The 13,210-nt window shown below is 42.0% G+C and overlaps 1 protein-coding gene across 5 annotated transcripts in view; it reads right to left on the minus strand.

The window, feature by feature from the left end:
* Positions 1-561: 561 nt before the first annotated feature.
* Positions 562-13,210, minus strand: part of CHCHD3 (coiled-coil-helix-coiled-coil-helix domain containing 3) — a 163,858-nt gene continuing 151,209 nt past the window's right edge. For 4 of the 5 annotated variants that reach the window (XM_086475038.1, XM_086475048.1, XM_086475015.1 and 1 more), the window contains 2 exons: positions 6,713-6,848; positions 562-1,294 (listed from right to left, as the gene is read on the minus strand). In XM_086475038.1, the coding sequence (XP_086331164.1) occupies positions 1,268-1,294; positions 6,713-6,848 (163 nt within the window). In that variant the 3' untranslated portion in view covers positions 562-1,267. The remainder of the gene's footprint in view (positions 1,295-6,712; positions 6,849-13,210) is intronic. The other variant, XM_086475024.1, reaches the window with a different exon arrangement.

Genomic DNA, 13,210 nt, shown 5'->3' on the forward strand with positions numbered 1-13,210 from the left:
TTGATAATTACAATAGGAGAGTCGCTGGCAATACTTGGAATATAAATGAGATCCACAGGTGCACTCGCAGTTGTGCAGTCAGATGCAGTTCAAACGTAGCCAATTAGAGAAACAGGTAAATAAACAGCAGAAGGCTCTAGACACGTTGCTCATTTGACACTGTTCCTGTTACTACTGCGTAAGAAACCTTTTCTAAGATTGCTTGGTAAAACGAAGGCAGCAGTGATTATGTGAACAAACACAATTAAACGAAACTGGGTACTTGCACGAAGATGGTTTGCAGATTTGGGCGCTGGAGGCCTCTTCATTCACAAGTACTTCCCAAGAAAGGAAACTGGTGGTGCATGAATCACAGCACACTGTCACGTGGGATCTTTTTAGGTTGCTGTGATGGAAAGCAGTTCTATGTAAGCACCGTTCCTGAAACCAAGGTTGGTTATGCATAAAAGTCTATGCTTTAAAGCTTCAGCAATAACATCTGCTGGAAAAACATGATTGACACAGCAGAGGGAACACCATCCGCCTCTGAGAAGTGGAAAGAGAGACAGACTGAAACATTAATCTTGTGCATAAAATATATTTATTGTTGGTACAGAGCGAGGCATATTCGTCAGCACTCGATAGGAGTGAGGAGCACAACAGAATCGTTTCACGTAAATAAAGGCCATGTTACTCATCTTAAGTGTCGGAACATTAACATCATTCCAGCAGAAGGCCTGGAGAGAGACTTCATTAAGTGACATAAGCTGTGAAATAAATTAAAAGCGCAATTTACGTCGTTATACATTGCAAGGAAAATTTTAATCCGAGCAACGAACCCAGGCTGCACAGTGAGGAGCAGCGGCTGACTTGCTCACAAAGTACCGCCACGTCCTGGCACACCAAGTGTTACACGCCCGTGCCTTTGACAGCGAGAAGTTATTGAGGAGATTCTACAATGAAATAGCAGCATTTGAAGGATATTTCCCCTTTCTAAGGTCAGCGAAAGGTTCTTTTCTTCTCCTTCCTTCAATCACCAATAAGTGGATTTTACTAAGACTGAACAGTGTCTCCAGATGTATGATTTCTGATGTAATAAGATACAGGTCTTGGCTTTTCAAACGGTCACACTGATTGAGCCGTGATGGCTGCTGCTCTTGAAATGGCTCTTCCAGTTCTTCTCTTTATTGGTCTGCCCTGTAAATGGGCTGTCATATCATTCTTGGGAAAAAATGCTCTTCTGCTGAAATTAGAGTTGATGGTCTTGTGCTTGATTTGGACAATGCCTTTATCCTCCTCTCCCAAGCATGCTCTGCTAAGGAAACGGTCAGGGGGGAGGGGAAGAGAGAGGGAGAAACACAGATTTCAGTAACTCAAAAGTTATTCTAGAGACTCCCTGAAGTTTGGCTACAGTTCTTTCCTAGGATTTGAGATTTTTTTTAAAATACAAACATAGGAAAAGAAACCTTGTCAACATACGCGTCACCGCAGAGACAAGTTGCAGAAGCAGAACGAAGCTATCTGAGGACTCAGCAAGCCAGCCATTTGGAGGCCTGAAGAGCTGCAGTAATGATTCCTTTCCATCCATCCTAATGCTATCATGGCCCTAGTGCTACGGCTATTAAGGAAATTAAAACGTCTGACCTTACAATAAGATAAATCCTGTCCCCAGCAATTATATACTTGGGGAAATATATCCTGAAGCCATACTACAGTAACTATCTCCCCTACCTCCTTCCTGTGTTCCGAGTCATAATCAAAATCTCGATAGTCTGAACATGTTGCACTGACCTTGCGCTTCATTAATCACCTCCTGTGCATAGTCAGGCCACCAAGAGCTCAAAGTATAGATCTGTCAAGCAGTCCAAGAGTTATTTCTCCTGTCACAACAGCCAGCGCTGCCGTCAAGGTCTTGACTCTTCAGAGAGGTCCTGGCCTCTACCATGAAAATGCAAGGACAGCGTGGAGGGCTTTACTAAGGACTTCCTACTGCCACGATCTGGAAATAAAGGGTCTGCAGAAACGAGCACACGTATGGACGCTACTTGTCTAGGTCAGGAAGGGGAACAGAAAGTGGGATCTAACAGGACACTGACGGGCTAGGCAGTAGAAGCACACTGGAGGCCACCTATGTTCACTGGAGGACTACAACGTCGACCAAGGCAATCTACCGTTCTTGCCTACAAAATCCACAAAATGGGGAAGACGGTAATTATGAGTCTCCTTGTAAGAAATGGTAGGAAGGGATTTGATAATTTTTAGGGCTTATGCTAGGAGCAAGCCCAAATGTAAATCCTGAAACCTTACAGGAGACCTACAAGCAGTGATTCAAATCTTCGAGCAGCAGCACCTGGCCAGACAAGGCACATCGTCTCACGGCTCTGGACTGCATTGTCTGAGTCACCGAAGTTAGGGCTCAGGAAAATTAAAAATAAACAGCCTGAAAATCCTGTCATGTAGGTCTTTAACCAAATTCTCACGGTATTTCTAAAAATAACCTAGAGACCCATTCAACTTATCAAGCAGGTTTTCTGCAAGGCTTAAGAGGAGCACCAAGGAGCAGGACAGTGTACACATGAAAAGATGGTAAAAAGATGGCATTTGTGATCACAAATATTCTCCAGAATCCATGGTAGAGAAGTACACGCTGACAAAACGAGTCTGTTTTACGCTCCCTAGGTGCTACTACAAACAAATATAAGGGAAACTTTTATTAGTTAACAAAATCTCCAATCTCAGTTTGACAGTATCCCCATGGAGATTTCTGTAAAACTGATGAAGGCTACTTTATCTGGAAGACTCTTTTTGCAGCAGTATTACAGAAACTTGCTCGGAGCCATCAGTGGGCTGAATATTAACTTTACATAAATTTAACACTGCATAAGTTAACGCAGGAAAATCCCAAAAGATCTGAGAAAAATTGTGTTACTTTTATTTAGTGTCCTAAGGAAAGAAATCACAGGTATTTGTTCATCACATGCGTATTTCTGCCTGCAAAATTTCATCTTCAGACAACTAGGAGTATCCCGGGACTTGCTTTGGTTTTGTCTACATTTTGGGTTTTTTTTTTAATGTTCTTTACTGACTCTTGCCATTTAACATCCCCTACAAATTTACATCATGTATTTTAAATTTTTTTCTTGTGGTTTTTTCATTACACCAATGTAGGTATGAAGGAAACCTGACTCTTCCGTAATAAACTTCCTTCAATCAAGGTAGTGTTAGACTGTGGCCATAAAAGACAATGTCTTTTTATTGTGTTTCAGTTCAGTGTTTCCAGCTACACTAATTTTACATATTTTTCTATTAGATCGGCAGATAGTATCTAGTAAAAATACTGGAGAATGAGGCTAAAATAATGGTTTTATTCTGACCAGAATGCATGATTAAGCACCACTCTATCCTACAAGTTAAAATACTGGTTACAACAAGGCTGAAGGATAACATTTTGTAGCCAGGCTGTCACACCAGCAGCTGTTGGCATCATTCTTTGACGTACTCTCAAATCTCACCTACCTGCAGAGACTTGCATCCCTCTGAAATTCAACGGTCTAATAGGAAACTATTGCACAGACTTCACTAAGCTATAGACCACTTGTGTTTCCATATAAGAATTAGGGCTCCTTACAGCCCAGGGGAAATTTTAACAGCCACCTTGCCAATACTGCTGGACGATGGACTAGGATAAGTGATTTAAATGCCACTGGATGGTCCATATTAGTCCAGTGACTGGTCTGGCTGGAGTTACTTCACCAGTGGGAGCCCAAATGCATGCCACAGACAGTCCTAATATCTCCCCCTTAATGGCTCCATTAAGTAAGTTTTTCTCTCCGTTACTATTATAATAAAATGCAAACATTAATAATAGAGTTTAATTTATCTCACTAGCTTCTCATGACTTTGGGAAAAGATTTAAAGTGAAGATACAACAATGTGTCAAACTCCTCTGAATTAACAACTCTCTGGGCTTTTCTAATAAGGGGAGAAAAGGACAGATAGAGACATGAGATTACAGACAGGATGAGAAATAAGGAGCATACAGAAGAGAGGGCGAGATAATTATAAGCAAGATAGGAAAGAAAGAGGAGTCAATAAATTCAATTTATGAAAAGCACAGAGTGTGCTCAGCCTGAGCACAAGTGCCCAGACTCACCGCCAGGAAATCGGATTAGTTAACTTATTTGGTTTTCAATATCTTGGTCTATTCCCTCTAGCAAATTTTCTTCTTTGTTTGTTTCTTGTAGTCAGTGTCAGTTAACTTTTTCATTTCTGAATCTGCTATTTATCCAATTCCTCTGTCTTCCAACCCGGCACACACAGTAGCGAATTCTTAAGTATTTTATAACAGCATTTAGCAATTATTTCAAAGCAACTCTTTGCCTGGACTTCTAGGCAATCAGCGAGTAAAAATAATTACAATTACAGCTGCAACACATGGAGGATGAGCTACAGAGGACTGATGTTCATTATGAAAAACAATCGTCCCTGCTTGCAAATATTTCCATCATAAAAGGCTTCTATTTCTCTGTTATCATAAGAGAGAAACCTCTCTGAATTCTCATCTTGAAGCATGTGTGAAAGAGAGCAAGAAACACTTAGGAAACACTTTTAACTATGTGACAGGCTTGGTTGAAGATCTTCAACAAAAAAGATGTTTAAACCCAGTGCTCATATTTATGCCATTTCCTTTTCCTGCACCTTCTGAACACAAATTCGTTCATCCTCATCATGGCTCTCTGGAGAAATTCCTATCAGATACAAACTTTAGTTATAGCTTAAACACGTGTAAGTAATTAATCTAAATTTTTAGTTACTTTAAAAAATAATACAAAATTATAAATACACTAAATCAGTGTTCCAGACGATGCAAGCCATGGTGAAAATCTCGTCCACTACGTGACAACTTAATAGGGTTCACTGGCCTTTTTTCTAAAATGCCTCAAACGCACCCATGGTCCAGTAACTTCAGGCTGGATTTTGGAATACAAAAATCACACTAAAGGAAAACTTAGAAAAAATAAATGTAGACACCAATTACTGTTTGTCATAGTAGGAGTTAATGAAAAAAAAATACAATTCAATTTAAAGAAAAATAAAAAATCCAGTTCAAAAGGTCTGTACAACTTTGGGAAGAAGGGGACGAGCAGTTTTCTAGCTGGAGCCATAGCAGGTCCCGTGCCCATGGAAGGCACCTGAAGAAAGCTGGTTGCACTTCTCATGCTTGGGTGTCCGAGCACGGCTCAACCACCTTTCCAAAAACCAATAAAGTTGTCAACAGCTTTATGAAAGAAAGCCTCAGGCTAGGACATCAGGGAAAAAATGTCACGAGCAGGGAGATGCGGTAGGCTGTGGAGTTTTTAAGGAAATGAAGGAGCTCAGGAGCTTGGTGCAGTGACAAGTGGGCAGGAGGACGTATCAACAAAGGATATATTGAAGACTGTGATTTTGAAAGGGACAGGGTGATCTCACCGACTTTCATTTTTCATCACGTGGATCCCCTTTATAGGATGATAACAATGTTTAATATCATAAAGCGATTTCAGAGCTGCCTGGACTGCCAGACAAATTGTCCTTGTCCTGCAGTGTTCGGAGAACAGCCACGCTACAGCTGTTGGCTGAATCTGTCTTCCAGCACCGCCAATCCCGCCAGGCTGCTGCTCAAAAAGGAACATACTAACGACATAAACAAAGAATTACCAGTAACAGCACCGCACAAATGTACCGAGCACTGCGGACTGAGGAACAGCGTTAGCACTGCCACGCAACCATCGGCTCCTACCGTGTTTTACACAGCACTAGACCACGAGCTGTGTTAACTCCAGCAAGATCTTCAGTAATACCAGAGCAAGACCGCACCGGTATAAGAGCAAAAAAGTCACCAAGAATGATTATAGTCAAAGTCTTACTACTATTCTATACAGGCAGAATTAACTCAAGCGAAAATGATTATCATTATCAAATACTAGATGTGCTTTGCCGGGTCTCTGCTAACACATCAGAGCATGTGCGTTCACACGTTCAAACACTAACTCATAGATTTTAGCAGAAACAAAGATCAACAGACTTATTTAAGAATTTTTGCATACACTACATACATGGTCTATAAGCACATTTCCAACTGGCTTCTTTAAGAGGTATGTTGAGGTCATCAACACACGCATCTTATATTTGAAAGATGTAAGCTGGTGAAAAAGAGTAATATTTAGAAATTTTAGCTTCTTTTAACTGAAAGATGTACATATTACTATAATTTTCCCTTATGCTGCACTAATAAAGCAGAAAGGTTTTAATCTACAGTGACAACCCACCCTAGAAAACGGGATAAGAGGAGGGCAAGACCAGGTAAAGGGCACTATTAGACTCTCAGTGTACGTAACAGAAAAGAAATCAAGACTTCTAACCGGTGATCAACCTAGTTTGAGACATCCATTCATTTGTCATATTGATGATAAATACTACCACATAGTTTAATCCCCGCATTTTGCTGCTAAAACTGCAGATATCAGGAAACACCTGTCAATAGCAATGGCTACTACACTAAACAACAGCTTCTCAAGGGAAGAGATGGAAACCCCTGCATTTAAATAAATGGAAAGTGGATTCCACGGAGCTTGTGAGAACACACGTACTGGGAACTGTACTGCTTTAGCATGTAAGAAGGACTAATTGGATAATCTGACAGTCTTCCTCTCTTTATTCCGTGATTATCTCAGTGGCAATATTTTGAACTCACCTGTTTGGCATGATTGACACAACGCAGGTACTGGCTAGCCAGGGCAGAGCAGCTGAGGGTCTCCTGAGCGTGTTGCCGATAACATTGTAGAATTTTATCCTGCAGATCAGCGCAGATTGGATGAGACTCATATCGCCTGGGGAAAAAGAAAAGAACTTTTTGGCTTCCTTCTCAAAAAGATTTCAGGAAAGATGCAACTCTTCTCTTTTCTTTTAAAGAAGTAAACTAAATAATAGAAGCGAAGGAAGTAAACAATGGCTGTTCCTAGAGCTAGCTGGGTTATAGGGTCGGTAACATCAGACACAAACATCAACGTGAGCTGCAGAAGTTTGGCTATCAGGATCCCAAGTGTCCTGCTCAGGTTCCAATGGGCAGAGAAAACTAACACCTAACTTGGTATGAGCTCACATCTTTCACTGACAATCCCAGCAATGATGAAGCACATCTGATGTCACCTACATCAGAAGAAGTCACAGAACCACAAGAAACCTTCATTGCTGTACAGCCCTATGACCACATAATCTTGCTACTTATTAAATACTGCTCCTGCATAAGTGAAATCACCCCTTGGGCTGACCTCGTGTCCTGGGTTACAGTGTAAAATGTGCCAAAAGGAAAAAAAAAATATTCTATGACCATCTTCAGGAGCTGTTGAGACCAGGTGGGGCGGTGCTCCCTGCCTCCCCCCTCTGGACTATCTCCTGTTCATGGGCACAACAATGCCTTAGCGCCTGACCCATCGGTAACTCGCTCCTGGGCTATCTCCTGTTCATGGCCCATCAAGGAACTGCCTCACGACTCCCCATCCCATTGTGAGATGCTCCGCCCGGGGGCAAGGAGCCAAGCAGTCCATGCCAAATAAAAACGGAGATTTTGAACACCCTAGCAGCCTTCTTCCACTGGATTCCCAGAGGAGCTTTTCCCCCCACTGGAGTTCCAGAGGACAAGAGCTACCTACCTACCACCGGACCTTCGGAGGAAGACCAGACTCTTTTACCTGATCGCTGCTTCCACAGAACTACATCCATCACTTCAGGAGGACTGCAGCCAGCATCTTATCGGACTGCTACTGCCCCCCTAACAGGGTGTCAGGTTGTATTTCTGACTCTGTCAGTGTAAACCAGGGGGTTGTTTGTTTTTTCCCTGCCTTGTGTTATATATATATATATATATATTAGTAAAGAACTGTTATTCCTATTCCCCATATCTTTGCCTGAAGGCCCGTTAATTTCAAAATTATAATAATTTGGAGGGAAGGGGGTTGCACTTTCCATTTCAAGGGAGGCTCCTGCCTTCCTCCACAGACACCTGTCTTTCAAACCAAGACACCTCGACACCACAAAAACCCTGCTACTATCAGCAAATTACACAACCTACTTTCGCTGATCTGATGAGACTCTATTTTTGGTGCATCCTCCTTCCCATCACCTCAATTTTAATCCTGATGCCAGATGTGCAAGTTATTTAGGAATTTTGTCTATTTTCTTTACTGTATGGACTCATTGCTCTTGCTGTCTTTTTGGCTGATGCAATACGCTTTTTGCCTTCAGTGGAAGCCAAAGGAAGGGAAACTTCTTTAGTCCATCCTGTAAAATCCAATCTCTTCTGGGCAAAAATCTTGTCATTTATAATTTATAAATTGTTACCTGCACTGATAGTGCCACGGAATTAAAATGGGAATACACTACTTTCCTATTTCAAAAGTAAGGGGGTTGGCAAAGTGTTTCAGGAACAAAATGCCCATTGAAATTTTAAGCTAACTGGACATTTGCTTTATAAATACTCTTTAAATACTGATTTCTATAAGAGACAATCAAAGCACAGTTAAACCCCTTTGACGCCAAAGGTAAAATATTTCAATAGTAGAAAAAAAACCACACAAAAATTTAGAAAACCATTTAGAGTTCATGTGCTTTGAAAACCACCATTTGCATTACGAGTGTGAAGTGTATACCTAACACATCTTCCCATTCACCCTAGCAGGAAAGCCTGACAGCGGCTGCTCTAACACCCATTCCAGCCCATGTTATTTGCAGTTCAATAAGGTTGTAAAAAAACCCGAGACTCATCAGCCACAATAACCCCAGATGAATATTGTGTTCTTTCTTTTATTTTGCTGATTGGCCAGGCCAGGGCAGATCTCTATTTTACTACAGTACGAACACGTGAAACGCGAAGCACAATGCTGTTCCTTAGGGGAACTGACTTCTTGGCTATTGCTCAAGATGTAGTACCAAAAAAAGGAACGCTGTCATCTTGATTTTACAGTACCTACCTATATAAAACATCCTTCTTACTCTTTTCATTCATTACATCTGTGGAATGCCTAAAACAGAATTTAAATGCAGTCCCAGGTGCTTACACACGTTACGATCTGCAAGTTCAAACTTCTATAGGCTCTTATGGATGAGGATTTTCCCTTAATTCCCCCTCTGCTGATGTCAGCAAGGACTTCAAAAGCGTGTTAGGCATCAAAATGTATGACCATAAACTGCTGCACACCGACTGACTATGGCAAAGTGTGTATCGGGACGGAGCACAAGAGGAAGCACCACGTACGCTCTTTGTAGACGTCAGACTCACAGTGGTGATGATTTATGTCCGACTAAACCAGAGCTCGTTTTAAATGCCTGAAACCCTGGTCTGGACTGATAAACCAATACAACAGACCATGAGTTAATAAAAATACACACAGTAAACTTAGCTATGCTTTTATTCACGAGTGATTTTCAAGTGACTTCTCATCCAAAGGGGAAGAGTGCAGGAAATGGGCTGCTGTTACATAAATTCGGTAAATGTATTTTAAGCCGTTTCAATGGGGATACTTTAACCCACATTAAGGAGCCTTTTGATGGCTTTTTTTCCGAGCCATGCCATTAGTGACCATTCAAAGTCCACGTATTATTCCTCCATTGAATGCTTCAATGGACTCCCTACGTTGTCAACCTCATCGGAGCCCCGTAAGACACATCGTCCCCTGCCTCACAGTTACTTGTTTTCATATTTTGACTTTTCACTGGTGATTGTTCAAAACCTGCTCTCAGCCCATTGCCTGTCCTTCCAGGCACCGCAGACCCGATGCAGGTCAATGTGAACAGGGCCGCTTCCTTCATGTTAACCAAGTCCATTTTCTTGGATTAATCTGTTGAAGGAGAGCAGCGGCTCCATATTGATCTGCTGTGCTTGTTACACTGCCCTAATGCACTACTTGCACTTTTGGGAAAACGCTAAATGAGATTACTGCCTAACATGAGATGGCCATAAACCACGTGCTGCAGGAACTCCCGTTCAGGAAAGAAGGTCGCATCGTGCATTATGGCAACCCCATCGAAGGGCTTGCGATTGATCTCTGTTTGGTGATGGATGACAGGACTCTCGGATGGATGGTCAGACGAGGAAACTCCTCAAAAGGGAAATGAAATGTCTCCCTAACAGAGAACTTCTCTAAAGTTCCTATAAATAAGGGTCACTTTACAGAAACATTTAAGGGTCTGTGAGGCTCGACTGAAGAAAGAAGCTTGTAAGAAAAGGTAAACAGTGTAAAATCAGTAATTACTTGGAATCTGTAGTGAAAACGTGCAGGTTTTAAATACCTGAATGGATAAAGCAACCTGGTCTGGTGCCACAGCTGCCTCTGCTTCGAGCAGGAGGTCCCTTCCCTGAACCACCCCGTGTCCTGAGAGAGAAATCTGTATTTTGGGACACGTGGCAGAGAAAGTTATTTTTTAACCTTTTTTTCTTTTTTTTTCCAATCACTTGGGAATTTCACAACTAAAACAAAGGAAAAATACACAAGGTAGTCGTGAAAAAGGACTGCCAGGGAGCCCTGACAGATCTCCATCTCCATTCAGTGCAACTCAATAACTACTTCACAGAATCAGCGCACATGAAATCTAAAATGCCTTTCTTGGCAGAAGCCAATACGAACAGCAGTCTGATCCGCGCTGTGTGCCACATGGCACGCTAGCAACGACATGTTTTTATTAAGTTTACAATTACTTGATCTGCTTTCGCTTTCCCAGCTGCTCCTCAAGCACCTCCCATGCTTGCAGAATGTTTCTATGTGCTGGAATAAACCTCCGAGGGAGTCACGCACCCACCTTTTCCATCAAGCTGATGCACCACAATCTCATAAAGGTAATAGGATGAAGGAACAAAAGAAAATGAGAGAGAGTTTTGAAAAGAAATATTCTATGCTAAAGCATGAAGAGAAAATTTAATGAAGGTAACTTTGTACTCATCTAGCCTCTCTCAAAGAGCATAGCTTATTGTACTCCTGGGGGCGACGAGAAAGGAGCCCCTTCATGGCATTCAAACAAAATGTCTACTAAAGAGGAAATTTGAAATCACCACGGTAAGCTTTGCAAGTTTTGTGATAAAACTGACATTCTGACTGAAGGAATCTGAATCGCTGATGAGTTTCCAGCTGTGCAGGTTTCTGGCATAATCCCACCAGATCAGGACTTCAGGCAATTGTCATAAAATATGGGGGGGAAAAAAGAGCAACAAAAACCCAGCTCGCGATACAAAAAAATAGTGCCATTAGATGGCCAGAAATATCCAGGGCTTTGTTTTTTTCCTTATTAAAATGCTGACACCTATCAAAGGTACCTGATTTTATTTGTACAACCCTCGGCATCCGAGGCTGCCCCTGTACTCCTAAATAAACAGACCCGCGACGATCCTCTGGGTCCAAGGCCAAGCAGCACGATACGATACACCACAACCTGCAGCTCTTCAGTAAAATCTCACCCTTCCCCTCCAAACAAGCGGCTCAGCACATCCACACCCAAACTCCAAACTGGGGACGGTCCCCAGCACGTGCTGTTCCCCAGTCACGGCCAGTGCTGTCCAGGGAAGCGTTTGCTCTAAACCAAACCCCTGTAAACGAACGTGCTCCCCATTAGACCCAAGGCAGCAGCACGGGAAGGTGCTGGAGGCAATGTTCTGACCTGTTTGATTGACTTCTGCTGATGTAGGAGAGGAGTCACGCTGTGACCGGTCCCCAACTGCGCTAGGGAGCATGTGAAAAAGAAATAAATAAAAAGGAGCATGTTTCTTTTCTCAACGTGCTTATAACGCACACGGAAAGGTAAGAAACAACAAATTGCTGGTGAAACAAAAGGAAACTGAGGCAATGTGTACTCTTGTGATAGGCGGGCCACTAGGTATAGCGGCAGTCTAACTGGTTTCAAGGGCTTTACCAGCAACCAACAGGATTTTTAGAGGGATTTGTGGGAAGTTAATCAATTCATGTTGTCTACGTCCAGCAGAAATTCCTTCTGAGAAACAGTGAAACTCAGTGCTTGTTTGAAAAGCGAGTGCGTGAGGGATGGGAGGTGGCCTCACGAGTGGTTCAGAGAGAAAGTACACAGGGAATTGGAAATAGCAGTGAAGCAGAAAGAGGACACACAGGGCTTCAAAAGCGAAGACGGGCGTGATGCAACCGAAGGGGAAGCCAGTGGCAAGATGAAAAGAGATGATGTGAAGCCGGGGTAGGAAATTATCTGCAGCACCGCTTCCAACAGACATCATCAGGCCAAGATTTCACTTCTCGTGGCCAGGGAGCAAACAAAAATAATACCAAAAAAAAAGTTGCAGCAACCGGTAGCCTCAGCAGTGATGGATTCAGCAGAGCAGACGGACAAGAAAGGGCACGTTTGGGATATTTTGCATAAAGCATCAGCAAGAGCGAAACGTAAGCCTAGCTGAGAAGACCTAGAGAGAAGGTCAGCTCACAGATGAAGTGTAAGCGACAAGTCTGAAGCAGCAGCAAGACAGTGGTGGTTTCCATCATGACACAAAAAGGTGGTGGAGAGGGGGTTATGCTTTCTTTTTTTTTAAAAAAAAATTACCTCATGCAAAAAGAGCCACTTCCAACAGCTTCTCTGCTGAGTGAATTTGCAGGAGTTGTTTATAGTATAGAAAATAGTTGCAAACCAGATAACGGGGAAAAAGACAAAAGGGCATATGGTAATGAAAGTCCTTACTGCTGCATCATTATTTTTAGTTTTCAAATTAATTTACTCTTTATATTAAATTATTTTTAAACATTGTCTTCGCACATTAAGTAGGTGATGACTTGAAAGTGCATTATGAAACATGTAAAGCCCAAACCAAATGGCTATGTTCTTCTAAAAAATCATTTGGAAGGAATACCACAGATCTGATTTCTGAATATCTACAACTGATGTTATGAAGCAGTCCATAATCAAACTGTGCCCACACAGGGCCCTCAAAATTACCGTGTGGGAAGTGCTGCCAGCAAAAGATCAAGTACTGTAGAGTTGATTCTTGCTTTTATTTACACTTGACTACATAGTGTGACTTTTCCAGAAGGTGTAAAAGAAAGAATTTGCCTAACGAATCTATGATGAAATGGTGGAAGAGAATCACAGTCATTTCTGCTCTACAACTGAGAATGCTAATTGTGTGTGATAATACTAAATAAATGCCTTAGCAGAAGTCGGAAAACAACTTAGTCCTCCTGCTGATGTA

Source organism: Leptosomus discolor, chromosome 1, assembly GCF_034619465.1.
Source record: "Leptosomus discolor isolate bLepDis1 chromosome 1, bLepDis1.hap2, whole genome shotgun sequence".
In the NCBI taxonomy this organism is placed as follows: Eukaryota; Metazoa; Chordata; class Aves; order Leptosomiformes; family Leptosomidae; genus Leptosomus; species Leptosomus discolor.